General features: G+C 39.1%; 1 protein-coding gene across 1 annotated transcript in view; it reads right to left on the bottom strand.

Annotated features, from left to right (window-relative positions):
• Positions 1-4,333: 4,333 nt before the first annotated feature.
• LOC139128016 (uncharacterized) overlaps positions 4,334-15,553 on the bottom strand; it is a 45,824-nt gene continuing 34,604 nt past the window's right edge. The window contains exon 4 of the mRNA XM_070693884.1: positions 4,334-8,647. Within this exon, the coding sequence (XP_070549985.1) occupies positions 8,520-8,647 (128 nt within the window). The 3' untranslated portion in view covers positions 4,334-8,519. The remainder of the gene's footprint in view (positions 8,648-15,553) is intronic.

Genomic DNA, 15,553 nt, shown 5'->3' with positions numbered 1-15,553 from the left:
CCGAAAAGACGAATCAAACTGTTTACTATTTAGTACACCGTTAATATCCTGTTTCAGACATAATACCCCCAAATTACTATAGCAATCCGAGTCAGACTGGATACTCGGCTATGCGACATAACATAACAGTGGCCATTAACATTTTATAAAACACAGTACTCGCAATCAAAATGAAATTCAGCCAATACCGACTAAATATGGCCCTTATATATACTGGAGCTATCACAGGTCTTAGTTTTGTACTTTTTAGTTTGCCACGTATAATGTAGGGAAGCAAGCCACAATCATCGGTTTTGGATTCGATTCTCCAAAAGACGCAATTATTTTAAGTTTAATGTTTCACAAGGCCATTTTCAATGACTTTCTCGATGTATAATTTACTTCTTCACTAATTGAATCAATCCCAACGAAATATGGACGATTATTACGAGAGATATGGCAGGGTCTTCGTGTTGTACATTTGGACCTGAAAAATGTCCAAAAGATTAGGTTATTTTGAAACTACGTCGAAAGTTACATGTAGTCCAAACTTTATTTTCGGTAAGGAATTGACTTCCGCCCACCGTTCTTGACAAAATAAGCCATTAATGGTGAAATAATACCCTTAAATACTGGAAATATCGCAGGTCTTCGTTTGTACTTTTTAGTTTGCTATGTATAATGCTGGAAGGCAGGTCTTTAGGGTCTTGTTTTGTACATTTGCCCAATACTATTAGTAGGTTGTCATTAAACTATGTGAAATGTGACTCCACATACCGGCAATTGTACCTTTGACTTTGAGGGGTATAATGTACGAAAGCATCCCACTAGCATCGGTTTGGATTGTTATTCTCAAATTAACACAATTATTTTGTTTTATTTGCCCGTTTTTGATACTGTTATGGATATATAACTTACTCGTTCACGATTTGAATAAATCCCATCATAATATGGCACTTTGTTTACATTAGATATGACCTGAAAAATGCCCATAATAAGTACGTATTTTTTCCACCTGCTCTACATTTCAAATGCTGTGTATAATAAGCCTAAAAGGTAATATCTGAAATGTATCAAATTCTTTTTGGCAGGACTTTGTAATCACATGTGTAAAGTTTATTTTCCTGTAAATATTTTGCAATCTTTCAGAAGCTGTACCTAGCAGTAAATATAACGTTACCAGGCATGCATACTCTGTTAGTTTTCGCAAGTGTTGTCTTTTAGATCGCCAAGCAATTATTTTAATCACCATTGGGTGTGTTTTTAACATTTAAAATGAACTAGGACTCACATGCTTCTTCGACATCACGTTGAGTTAAGAGTTGTCTTGTTTAATAGTAAACTATGTGCACCATGGTCATTTTGAATCAATTTACATGTGATGTCTATGAGGCCCCAGTCGGTGGTTTTAAACTTCTGGCATAGGATTTGGTTTATGAATCTTAACCTCAATTTTTAAAATATTTAAAGTTTTATGGGGGTTAATGTTGGTGTTGTTTTTCAGGAAGGGTTGTTTTGGATAGAGCAATGGATATGCATTTACTTATTCATTATGAAAACAAATAAAATATTGCCGTTTTGTACAGGAAATATGATTGATTATTTGCTTTGTACATGTGGATACATAATGTGGTGGGTTGCTATACAACTGTGGACACTCAGCATGGTGGATTGCTATATAAGTGTGGACACACATTGTTGGAAGCCTGCTATACAACTGTGGACACACAGCTTGGTGGGTTGCTATATTAACTGTGGACTTATAATGTTGGTGGGTTGCTATACAACTGTGGACACACACTGTGGTTGGTTGCTATACAACTGTGGACACACAACTTGGTGGGTTGCTATATTAAGTGTGGACACACAATGTTGGTGGGTTGCTATACAACTGTGGACACACACTGTGGTGGGTTGCTATACAACTGTGGACACACAACTTGGTGGGTTGCTATATTAACTGTGGACACACAATGTTGGTGGCCTGCTATAAAACTGTGGACACACCCTGTGGTGGGTTGCTATATTAACATTGGACACACACTGTGGTGGGTTGCTATACAACTGTGGACACACACGATGTTGGTGGGCTGCCTAACAACTGTGGACACACTGTGGTGGGTTGCTATACAACTGTGGACACGCAACTTGGTTAGTTGCTATACAACTGTGGACAAACAATGTTGGTGGCCTGCTATACAACTGTGGACGCACCCTGTGGTGGGTTGCTATATTAACATTGGACATACAATGTGGTGGGTTGCCATACAACTGTGGACACACACAATATTGGTGGCCTACTATACAACTGTGGACACACACTGTGGTGGGTTTCTATACAACTGTGGACACACACGATGTTGGTGGGCTGCCTAACAACTGTGGACACACTGTGGTGGGTTGCTATACAACTGTGGACACGCAACTTGGTGGCTTGCTATATTAACTGTGGACACAGTGTTGGGGGTCTGCTGTACAACTGTGGACACACAACTTGATGCTTCGCTAGTTAACAGTGGACACAATTTATATTTCTTTGAACCTGTTCAGCACTGGTTAATATACTGCTGCATGATGACAATTTGACCCCTGATATTTCAAAATGCTGATGCCAAGGCCTACTGCCTTTATTGCCATACCAGCCAAATGGAATAGAGAGAAGAGAATTTATTTTGATCCTCTGAATGGCTAGATATTAGACAAGCTCCTGTTTTTAATTGACAATGTGAACAGACAGGGGGGTGGACAGAAATTACTCATTGATCTGTCAGTAACATATGGCCAATATGGTGCAAATAGTGTGCTTTTGGCTGGCAATGTAAAAAAAAACTTTGATGTGAGAGGTAGACCAGAACTGCACCCAAAAGTAGCTCTGTAAACGCATGTATGCTGTATTTGCGTAATTTTGGGACATTCTTCTATGTTTTACACAAATATATAAACATTATGGGAAAACTTTAATTTCAGATGCCAGATGTTGTGTAACCTACCATTTTGAAAATTCCAGGGTAACATGATCAATATTTGCATGTTTGGGGCAATTATTTAATTGCAATTCTAAAAGTAGTTACTGATAATTTAAGATGCCAGATGTTATAAAACATTTCCCCGACCTACCTAACCTTATACTTGATGAATTAAAATGCAAAAAAAACTCTCCACATTTTGACAATTTTATATCACTCTACTTGGATGGCAAATGATGGCTTTTTGGTGATATTCTATGGAAATTAACAAATGGTAAAAAAAAAATAAAGATTTCGATAAAGTGTTTTTTTTTAGGGTTGTACCTAGGTAAATGGCATATTGATGCAGTCATACTAGGGGACAGCCAAAGTTTTACCAGGGTTCCCAAATCATTTACCAATGTACCCCATCCTTAGCAAAAACACATATGTTTTGGTCACAATTTTGTATAGTTATTGTAGTGATGACAAAAGAGTTGCACATTGTTAGGTCAATTATTTATGGCGATTCCAAAAATATATGGTTACAGAGGGCAATCTTTGATATTTTAAGAAGTCAGCAGTCATTGTCACATGTCCACCCCTACCCCCAGTTAAAGGCTGCCTCCAACTGAGGACAGGCAACAGCTTAGTCTGTCATAATGGCAGTACTGCCTGAATTATAAGTCCAGTGATTTATGAAGTCAGAAATTAAAGTTGAGGATAACTGATAATTAATCTAAAGCTCTACTTTTTTGATGAAATGAGAAAATTAGAATTTCCAAATTGTCTGTTGACCAGTACATCCCAGAAGGATCAATAAATGTGATGATGTGATGAGATACAGTTATTTGCACATAAAATGTTGAGTTAAAGAAATGCATATGATATTGTAACACACCTCATCCGCAGTCTGTGTTCTCATTCATCAATTGATAGTCACGTGGTATGCATTCTTTTTGCGCTGATCCATGTAAACGTCGTCATCAGGCATCAGTTGTCGGAACTGTTGCCCACAGGGCATCAGTTCCAAAAAATGATGCCGGAGCGCTTCAAAAATGACATATTGGGCATGCCCGAACTGGAAAGTAAACAAACATGCCGTCCCCGGACGAGTGAAATGAAAGTGGAGATATTTCTCGGTCCTGCTTTCTTATGCATGACTGCGAATGAGGTGTGTTACAAAAAACATTTTGACTGGCCTTTCGGGCAACAGCATACATCTGTTTTACACCTCAGGACTGTGAGTCACCCAAAAAACGGACTGTTTCCCTTGGCCTTCGGCCTCGGGAAACAGTCTGTGTTGGGGGTGACTCACAGTCCCTCGCGTTACAGACGTATGCTGTTGCCCTCATGGCCAGTCAATATGTGTATACTGCATGATAAATACTACAAACTAAAGCTCAGAATTGGTATTTCTGTGTATTTTATTCCAAATTTAAACTTGATACAATGACCAAACTAAGTAAATATCTCATTATACCTTCTTGAACAACATTTTACCATGTGGAACAGTAAGCATCTGTATGATCACCAAAATTAATGACAAAGAGTTAATCAACCTGACATCAGATATCAGATATCTTGTAATAGCTTCACAGGATATCAGTTGCTCGTGTGTGGCCAATAATATGGCCATGATGTTTTACTGAACATGTCTATAAACTAAAAATAACAAGTCATCGTTGATGACACAGTCCCCGCTTGTCTATTTTCTTAAAATCTTTGCGTCTAGGCAGCTGTAGAATGACATTGATGCAACTTGAGTCAGGCTTGTGACTTGCAAAACTAAAGTTATAGGAGCAACATTCAATAAATGACCAATTACTTTTGTGCACATGTAGGTCGTAGTGATTTGTCTTTGTGCCAAGTTTGAACAAAATCAGTACATGGATGTTTGAGTTATGGTCCAAAGTCACGAAAATTCGCAAAAAAAATGGCCGCCTCACGACCATATTCGGTCGTATCACGATATAAATTGGCGTGCACATGTGGGTCATCGGGCTGTGCCTTTGTGCCAAGTTTGAACGGAATCAGTTAATGGATCTTTGAGTTATGGCTCAAAGTAACGAAAATTCGCAAACAAAATGGCCGCCTCGCGACCATATTCGGTCGTCGTATCGTGAAATAAATTTATGTGCCTATGTGGGTCATAGGCTTTGCCTTTGCGCCAAGTTTGAACAAAATCAGTACATGGATGTTTGAGTTATGGTCCAAAGTCACGAAAATTCGCAAAAAAAATGGCCGCCTCGCGACCATATTCGGTCGTATCGCGATATAAATTGGTGTGCACATGAAGGTCATCAGGCTTTGCCTTTGTGCCAAGTTTGAACAGAATCAGTTAATGGATGTTTGAGTTATGGTCCAAAGTCACGAAAATTGGCAATAAAAATGGCCGCCTCACGACCATATTCGGTCGTATCACGATATAAATTGGCGTGCACATGTGGGTCATCGGGCTGTGCCTTTGTGCCAAGTTTGAACGGAATCAGTTAATGGATCTTTGAGTTATGGCTCAAAGTAACGAAAATTCGCAAACAAAATGGCCGCCTCGCGACCATATTCGGTTGTATCGTGAAATAAATTTATGTGCCTATGTGGGTCATAGGGCTTTGCCTTTGTGCAAAGTTTGAACAAAATCAGTACATGGATGTTTGAGTTATGGTCCAAAGTCACGAAAATTCGCAAAAAAAATGGCCGCCTCGCGACCATATTCGGTCGTATCGCGATATAAATTGGTGTGCACATGAAGGTCATCAGGCTTTGCCTTTGTGCCAAGTTTGAACAGAATCAGTTAATGGATGTTTGAGTTATGGCTCAAAGTCACGAAAATTCGCAAAAAAATGGCCGCCTCGCGACCATATTCGGTCGTATCGCGAAATAAATCGACGTGCATCTGTATGCCATAGTGCATTACCTATGTGCCAGTTTGAACAAAATCGGTTCAGTAGTGTTTGAGAAACGGCTCCGGACGGACGGACGGACGCACGGACGGACGAACGGGACCCATTCTATAAGTCCCCGCCGGACTGCGTCCGCGGGGACTAAAAAATATCATTTGATAATATCAAGAGACTTCCTTGCAGCACTTGTGTACTGAAATCGATTGACAATATATCACAAAATCTTCAGCAATGAGTACAAATCAAATCAAAACGCATGTAGATCACCTTAGCACATTGACACATGAACGACCCAGTCACTGTATTTATCTATATATTTTTAGTGTTTTCTCCCATGTATCAGCTACGGTTTATCAATTGCCTCCCAAATAGCAGAATGAATGTTCAGTCTTTCCGTTCTAAACAAACTATGACAAGGTTGTATTTATAACTAACTACTGATCATTTCATCAGCTGTAACAGTATAGGGCAAGAAACCAATGATGACACCAGAGAAAAACAGCCCACAAATTAAAGCTGCAAGCAGCATTGTCGGTGCCCAAGCCCTATTGGTTAGCCCAGAATTACATATGCAGATGAATAATGAGGCGGTCATGTTGCATAGTAATCTTGAATAATCAGTATCCATACTGTACCATAATGAATGAGGTCTGGTCGTGTGACATATTGACAATTGATTTCTATCTCATAGTACTGACTGTGTTCAAATGTTTAACAATGGCACTTAATATGCAAAAGAAGTACATGACCTTACATCACCTGCATACTGGTTTTCGTTTACATCAGATATGGCATCCACACACCTGTTCCATGATACAAATCACCATGCCAACACTAAAATTTTACAAATACTGGTCTATAATCTCAAATAAGTTGCTTAAAACTTCATTTTAACAAAAACACTTTCATGAAAACACCTTAATATCAGCAGAACAATTCCATAAAATCTGCAAATTATGCCAATAAAATTCAAGTGAAATGTTCAATAAAACTCCTTTTAAAAGATCATCTGTATGCATTTGATTGGAACTGAATAATTTTTAAACTTGAGATAAAAACAGCTGTTAAAATATGAACATTAAGAACCTTAGCGCACTGGCTGCTAGATGTCATTGAAATCTTAAAATTGAATTTATAGTAGAAACCTGGCAATTGAAATCAATCTTAGAGCCGAGGTATATACATTAAAGTTCATTGGAATTGAAATCCTCAAAAAATACAAATATGCAAATTTTACCATAATTTCACTAAAACTGACTCACATCTTCCCTAGGGACCTGCATACCAAATTTCAAACTAATCAAACCAGCAGTTTCTTCAAAAGAGACTTCTGGCAATTGAAATCAATCTTAGAGCTGAGGTATAGACATTAAAGTTCATTGGAATTGAAATCCTCAAAAATACAAATATGCAAATTTTACCATAATTTCACTAAAACTGACTCACATCTTCCCTAGGGACCTGCATACCAAAATTCAAACTAATCGGACCAGCAGTTTCTTCAAAAGAAACTTTTGACCAAACAAAGCAAAAATTGTCACAAAAATACAAATGTGAAAATTTCACCGCAGTGTGAAAAAACCCCGACTTGGGTCATCCTATGTACTTGTACATCAAATTTCAAGGAAATGTGACCTGCGGTTTTAGAGACGACAACGCATGTTTGACCACTGACAGAACCCATTGATTGTTTGTCACTGTCTGCCATTCGGTGGTGAAGTGACAAAGACCCCCCCAGGCGGGGGAGGGCTACTGGGGAGTCAGAGCGCTGCCCTTTTGAGCCGGAACCCGAAGACCCGAAGGAGGAGACTGTTTCTTGTTTTTTTTTTTTCGGTCGTCTTTATTATAGGGCTGGGAGCGTGATTTAAAGGATTTATTAGACACTTTGCCCTTGTATTTGGACTTGTTGGAAACCTGTTTAGGGTGCCGAGTGCCAGAGTTGTCCACTTACAAGAGTCTCGATCGAAGAGCCATGCACATGGCCGGCGACTGAATAGAACCGGGACCACTTGCTACAAAATCAAACTCTATAAAAAATCGCCAAAACACCAGAAAAGCGTATAAAAACGCACTAGAATGGTAATAAAGGAACCCAAAAGGAAAATATGACTTAGCTGACTTTCCTGAACGGAGCAAACAGCTGTGGCGACGGTCGCAGTACGGAGCAGCAAAAATCACCGTGTGATTTTCAGCGTGCAGAAAAGTAACTGGCGAGTTAGGGAGTACTGTGACGTAATCACAGTAGGATTAAGGGGAGTAAGCTCTAATTTTCTGCAGGAAGGAGCTCGTGAAGAGAATAATCCATATAGTCACTGGGTGAGTATTCTGATTGAACAGAAAAACGTGGCAGTAGAAAAGAGGCTGAACAACACAGGATGAAAACCATAGCTCTGGAAACATGACAGCTACATGTTAACTCGTCAAGTGCTGAATATAGAACTGACGGGTGGACTAACACATGGGGTTAAACATAGACTAATTCATTTGCATATTCAGCGGAGAAAATGAGATGTTATATAGCTGGCTTTTCATGGTTATGGAGGGTACAGTAATATATCACAGAAAGTCGGTGTTTACTTATGAGCATAACAGGAACAGCAGTTTCACTTTGTTAAATATGTATTCCTGACATAATCCCTAACGTTTCTCCATGTCCTGTGAGCCAAACAGGGTTCACTTTGAATGCACTTCTCTATGTTATGCTTTCAGGTAATTTCTTCAATAGAATGAATTCTTCTAAGTATTCTGAAGTTGCAACAGCTGCTTTCTCAATGCTTGACCATGGCTTCCTCTTTATTTTGGATCGACCACTGCGTTTCTCTGCAATAAACAAATATGTGTTACATGTCATTTTTTGAATTGTCATTTATGCCTTAAGATGAATTAAGATACAATACCTACCTGGTGACTTTTAGGAACTTCCTACTAAATGCCTCCAATTTGCAAGTTAAATTGAGAATCATACCCATTCACCTTTCAGCCCTATGACCAATCTGATTAAAATCAGCTGTAGTGATGTGCTTGGTATTTTGTCCTTATCTGTTGTGGTCTTTAACGTACATGTGTCCTCGCCTCACTACATCTGAACCTGCGTTTTTTTTTAAAGTAAACTACTCAACCAATCACAATGTGACTTGATCACCGCTTTAGGCTTTCCTCTATTGAGACTAACATAACAGACACTCTGATTGGATAGTCGTAGCGAGAGATGTAAATGATATCTGCTACGGCGCAGGTTCAGAAGTAGTGTGGCGAGGACGAGCGCTGGTAAGTAAACGACCACAACGGATGAGGGCGAAAATACCTAGCACATCACAACAACTGATTTTAATCAGATTGCCCTATGACCCTTATGGCACGCCCTCACTGTATAACCACAGACAGTGGAGTAAGAGGCACATGTAACTGCGGCAAACATCAAAGGACCGCTTCATTTATCTTGTGCAATCTGGGTTATAAACAAATATCAACATAAACGATTAGAATAGTACTACATGATGACGTCACATCGCCGCCATATTTGAGACCTGTTCGCGGTAGTTGTGTGCTACAGTTCTCTCGGGAATGCGCAAATTTGCTTCCAAGAACAGGTGTCATTTTTTTCAATAAAGATATTTGGTTAGTTATAGCTTCAATATTCAAGGGTAAATTGGTAAATTATTTTATGCTTACAATTGTATTGTTTCTTTGGAATTGTCGCTTCTTTGTGTACATCATTGTTTAGCTGTGCACCTTTGACAGAATGAATGTATGTGATCACGATGACCAGATGTGTCAAATTTGTACCAATCTTCTCCTATGGTAAAACACCAATGTAGCACTGGATACAACCAAATCATCTTTTATTGATAGGAATTGCCTAGCGTGTGTGATTTGAAATAGGAGAGGAGAATATAGGATATTTTTTCAAGGGAAAGGTAAGTTTCTTGTACGATATTTTTAGTCATCGTCAGCACCATATCGTCATTTATTGATACCTGAAAATGTACCTGAGCAGCTTTGTACTGATTGTCTCCCTGAAGTTGAATATCAATCAAGCTATAACCACAAGCAAATAGTCATTTTATTATTTTGGAATGGGACAATTGAGATGATTTTCCTGCCATTGATATATCTGAAATGATTTTTTGTTTGAAAATTTTGTTGTGTTTACAATCTTTTCAATCAACGACGCCATATTGTCATTTATTGTTACCAGACCAAGTAAGTAAAAGCAAGATAAGTTTGTACAGAATGCCCTCCATGAGTTGAAAAAATATTAAGTGAGCTGCAGCCACAACCAGCTGTGAGTGATTTTGAATGCCGGCAGAAAAAAACTGATTGTTTTTTTATTGTTTTACGCAGTCCCTCCACACAGGGACCATGTGTTACGATCTTTCAATGCCTTCAAGCTTTGACTACATGTTTCTCCAGTAGGTTGACTGAAAGACAAACTTTGTATGATTTTCCCCCTTTGCACATGGATTTTCTTCTCCTTTGCTCCACTCATCGACAGCTTCAATATCACTATCTGCTAATGCTATGTGAGAAAACAAATTGTAAACAATCCTGCACACAATCTCGCACGTTATCGTAACAGAGATGGCAAAACGTGAGCATATATTTGCATTATCTCGAGGCTCCTCATATAGAAAGTGTGAGATAGCACGTGAATTGAAGGCGCGAGTCATCCGCCACTGAATTTAAGCTTGTTAGTGTATTAGAGACATGTTATCCGAACAGGATAAACATACTAAATCCAGATTATAACCGGTTTAACACAAGAAAATGGCCAAATTACCGCCAGTTACATGTCTCTCTCACTCCACTGTCTATCTTGGGCAACAACAACAACATCCACCACAGAGTGGACAGACATTGTAAGTGACTAAACAGATGTTGAAACAGAAACCCCCTGCCACTTAACGTGGTCTCACAAGGTGTAGAAGGTTAACAAATGTGACAAATGTATGATGTAAACGTTACCTACCATGGTAGGACGAAAAGTCTGTGTGAGAAAGAAGACTGAAGCCCTCCCTGACCTTGGAGTGGATTCACAAGGTAGGAAGTTTAGTCAGAAAACGCCAACAACAACCTAAAAAATAGTGTCAATGACACTGTGCTTCCATTTGAAAGACAGTAACCTGCTTTCTAACATAGGAAATATGCAGCACAGCATCTTCTATTGCATTATAACTTGACACTGCTCATGCTTTACAGTACAATCAGATGTCTATCAGATCTATACCAGTAGCTGGTTTCATCAAATTTGGTGAAGTAGTTTTTCAGTTATGTCACTAATTACAAAACTTAATCAAATATCCAAATGAGCAGTTAGTTAATCTTACACTGCAGAATGCTTCACAGTACAGTCAGATGTCTATCAGGTCTGTACCAGTGGCAGTTTCATCAAATTTGGTGGAGTAGTTTCTAAGTTACATGGCTAATTACAAAAGTTCATTAAATATGCAAATTAGCACTTTAGCAGATTATTGACATGACACTTATAACATCATCATAATGATATGAGATTGACATCAGCATGAACTTTCATGAACTTCTGTGCAGTAGTTCTTGATAAATGTCAACACTGTCATTTATGTCTCTATGGGAAACTGTTCTTTGAAAAAATTAAATCTTTGATAATTTCATTAATATACAAGCCACACCCACCCAAACCTTCTCAGTTCTTGCCATTTGTGATCTGAACCTGTGTACCAAATTTGGTTGAAATCTGTTCAGTCGTTCTTGAGATATCGTGTATAAAGACAGACAGACAGAGAGACAGACACATACACAGAGATTGCTAAAACATGAGCCCACGTGCAGACTTTGATACTCAGGCTATCAGCGTTATCTCACACTTCCTTTCACTAAAAAAAATATGTTCAAGGCCGGTGTGCTCACATCGTTTAAATTCAGTTGATTCAAGAGAAATTCGACAAGATGAACAAGAATATTACAAAAGCAAATTCCTTAGGACTGTTACTGAAAAGCTAGATAGGTCAGTGTTGTTATTTTGACAAAGTCAGTTCCAATTTTCTGAACTTTTAATTCTGCATTGATCCTTCCACTTGGCCCCATACTGAGATTTTCGATTAATGCTATCAGTACTATCATTCAGATATAAACAAATAGTGAAATGCCTTTCACTGTGGGGGGTGATTATGACATCTGGAATTATGCTAGATCCAAGTGTCCATCAGTTCTTGTGTGTCTTACATGGAAAAGCTCGAAAGATTGGTCCGTGATGAAAAAATTAACCCCAGCTTTGTTTTCTGGGTCAAATTTTACTTCAGATTGACACCAAATATGACAAAATTATGTTACAGCCTTCAACACTGCCCTACAACAAATCCTAGGTTTGTATAGGTCATTTAAGGTCAAAGATTAATAAAATTACCTAAAATATACAAATTTAGAGGTTTCCCCAACACTTTCAGAAGAAGATTTATCTAATAGTATCCAACAGGGCTTCTATACCAAATTACAAAGCTATCAGACAAATAATTTTTGAGAACAATTTATCTTGACTAAATAAGAAAAAATTTCCCGAAAATGGCAATTTTACGATTTTTGTCATAATTTCAACAAATAAAACAGCTAAAAGCCTTGCAAACATCCAAAGAAAAATCTTGACAGCAATAGGGAAAGTGGTTTAAGAAAAGACAAATTTTTAATAAAAATGAGGAAAATAACAAAAAATGGGGAAAAAAATTACCCCAAAAATATGAATACGCAAGTTTCACTATGATTTGAACAAATTGGACTTGGGTCACTCTTATGAGTATGCATATCAAAATTCAAAGCACTTGGACTAGCAGTTTCAGAGATATTAATTTTTTGACCAAAAATGTGAAAAATTGCCCCAAAAATACATGCATGCAAATTTCTTCATGATTTGAACAAACCTGATAGAGGTCATCTCCAGGAACCTCTATATCAAATTTCTTAACAATAGGACAAGCGGTTTGAGAGAAATTGATTTTTGACCAAAAATAAAGAAAAATAACAAAAAATTCATACAAAATAGAAAATTTCACGTATGAGCCCAAAATTGCAAAAATCACAAAAGGTCTGACTAAGGGCTAAACATGCCAATTATCAAAGGAATTCAACCAGTAATTGTAAAGTTTTTCAGTTGCATCCATTTTCACAAAAAATCTACCTCATTTGCATATTTTTGGTGATGACGTCTTCATTTGAACAAAATCCCATCTACAGGCCAGTACACATCTACACACCAAGTGGCAAGGTAATAGTAGCAGTGGTTCCCAAGATTTGGCATTGAACGGACGTACATACATACATACATACATACATACATACATACATACATACATACATACATACATACATACAGACAACATACAGACGCCATGACCGATCAACCCCTATAGCTTCCATGGTATATATACATATACCAAATGGAAGCTAAAAAGTTGAATCGAGATGGGAGTGACGAGAAAACACTACAGAAAACACCCAGCACCACTCCCCAACAGGATGAACAGTGGGGAATACTGGGTAACTGACACACTGGAAAAAAAACCAGAAAATTCCCCCTGTATTTTACTTTCTATTAATAGTAGTAACCTCTTTTTCATCAACATAAGCCAGACCTCTATACCTCCTTTTATCGCTGAATATTCAAATTTTGTCCAGGTGTTAACTGCCAACAATACCGCATACATGTCAGTCCGAACTTTAGCGCAAACGTAGTCTGCCAAAATTCAGCCTCCTGCACCGAAAACTGTACACCCAGAGAGCCCGTAAAACAAAAAGTCTCTCATAAATACAGCAACCTCTAAATCACAAGTGAGGGAAAGGTGAGAGGGAGGTGTTGATGAAAAAGAGGTAAGTATTATTAATAGAAAACTAAAATACAGGGGGAATTTACTGTTTCTATGTCATAATAATATACCTCTTTTTCCTCAACATAAGCCAACAGAGTCCCAAGGTAAACCAAGGAGGCGGGACTTGGAAATAGGAAATAAGTGAAAAAGGTTCTTACTTGTTCTGAGCCACTCTAAGAGCAACACAAACAGACCCGAGGAGAACATACCCTCTGACTCAGATGTCATATCCCTGAGATATAAGTAAAAGTATTCTGAGACTTTCATTGAACTGCAGCCGGCACCTAAGAAATAGAGGCATCTGCGAATAAGGACCAAGAAGATGCTACAGCCCGCACCTCATGAGAATTCACCCTGGCCTAGACTAAAGACTCCTGTGATGGGTCTGAGTAGGCAAACTTAATTGTCTCAACAATCCATCTAGATATAGTGGCGGGAGTCAAAGACATACCAGGTGACTTCCTGAGAGGAAAAAAGAGTCGCGTCTGACTCCCCCTCCTCGCCTTGGTCATTTCTAAATAATACTTGAGAGCTCTGACAGGACATAACAATCTATCTGGAGAACTCTCGCCCACCAGCTTGGTCAACTAGGAATAACCAATGGCGAAGGTGGTGACTGGCCACCGAATTAACGACCAGAAAGGAGGGTTTCGTCAACAAAATAACATTATCTGCTGACCACTGACAACGCGATGGCGCTATAATTGTTTTTATAGGCAAAGCATATAATTCAGTCTGCCAAAGGCGGTCGTAGAGTCAACAAAAATACAGCTTAGAAGGTAGCAGACGTCAACTCAGCTGACTGTAAAGGTACGTAAAGGACTTGCACTAAAAATGCAACACCAGCGAACGACTCCACTGAGGTGTCAAAGATAAGAAGCTGGTCTTGCCAAAGCAAGGTTGTCAAAATAGAAATAGACTGATTCTCTTAACAAATGAAAAGATGTTACCTATAGTTGACTACAAGCCTTAAAAGTGGTAACAGACGCTTTCTTCTCTCTGACCAAGAAGAGAAAAAAGTCTGCTAATCCAGGAGGCCTTGGTTTGAGAAAATTAACCGCCCTTGCCTCACACCGATGACAGAAGGTGCAATAATTGGCGTCAAATGACACTGTGGAAGACGCCAGTCTGTGCTCTGAAATGTGAGAGTCTACTGTAGGAAAATCTCTTGCTGGCAGACTCTGTCTGATAATCCCAAAGCATGAAGGAGGATATGATGAGGATATGGAGGAGGACATAGCTTGCCTGGAAGACAGAATACTGGGATAGCTAATGGCTGTGCACTAGTAACTGTAGTAACTAGGAAAAACATAGCCAATTTGGTCACATGAGAGCTATCAGGATCACCTCCCGAACATCCAACTCCACCCTTGTGCAAGAAGTGGTAGAAGGACAGAAAGGATACTCGCACATCCCTGTCCAAAAGACCAAAAGGGTGTCTCAGAACTTGCTGTCTGTTCTAGATCCACATGAACCAGAAATACCAGTTTCCCCGATGCAAATGGGTCTAAGTGGGCCTGACTGCTTAGCCACAGCCTGGGAGAAATCCCCCCTGAGAGCTCCCTTGACAGACTCCACACACTGTGCCAGGCAATGTACCCACCCTCCACCCCCAGTTAACACTGACTGAGGTCTGGAGAGTGGTAGCTTGAGCTCCCTGTAAAAAGGGGAAAAGCCAACAGATGACAAAAAAACTGTCTGCAAACCCGAATTTATGAGAAAAACAGGATGCTAGGACAGACAAACACCCTACAATAACAAAGTAGATGCACTACGTGTAGCTAGTGATACTACTCCATTGTAGCGTGACCGTTAACTTGACTGCAATCTGCACCAGGCCAACTAATGACAAGATCAATGGTCTTGGCCAAATAGCCCCCCCCCCCCGACC

The sequence above is a fragment of the Ptychodera flava genome, unplaced genomic scaffold, assembly GCF_041260155.1.
Source record: "Ptychodera flava strain L36383 unplaced genomic scaffold, AS_Pfla_20210202 Scaffold_41__1_contigs__length_1339820_pilon, whole genome shotgun sequence".
In the NCBI taxonomy this organism is placed as follows: Eukaryota; Metazoa; Hemichordata; class Enteropneusta; family Ptychoderidae; genus Ptychodera; species Ptychodera flava.
This window is presented reverse-complemented; position numbering and strand designations above follow the sequence as displayed.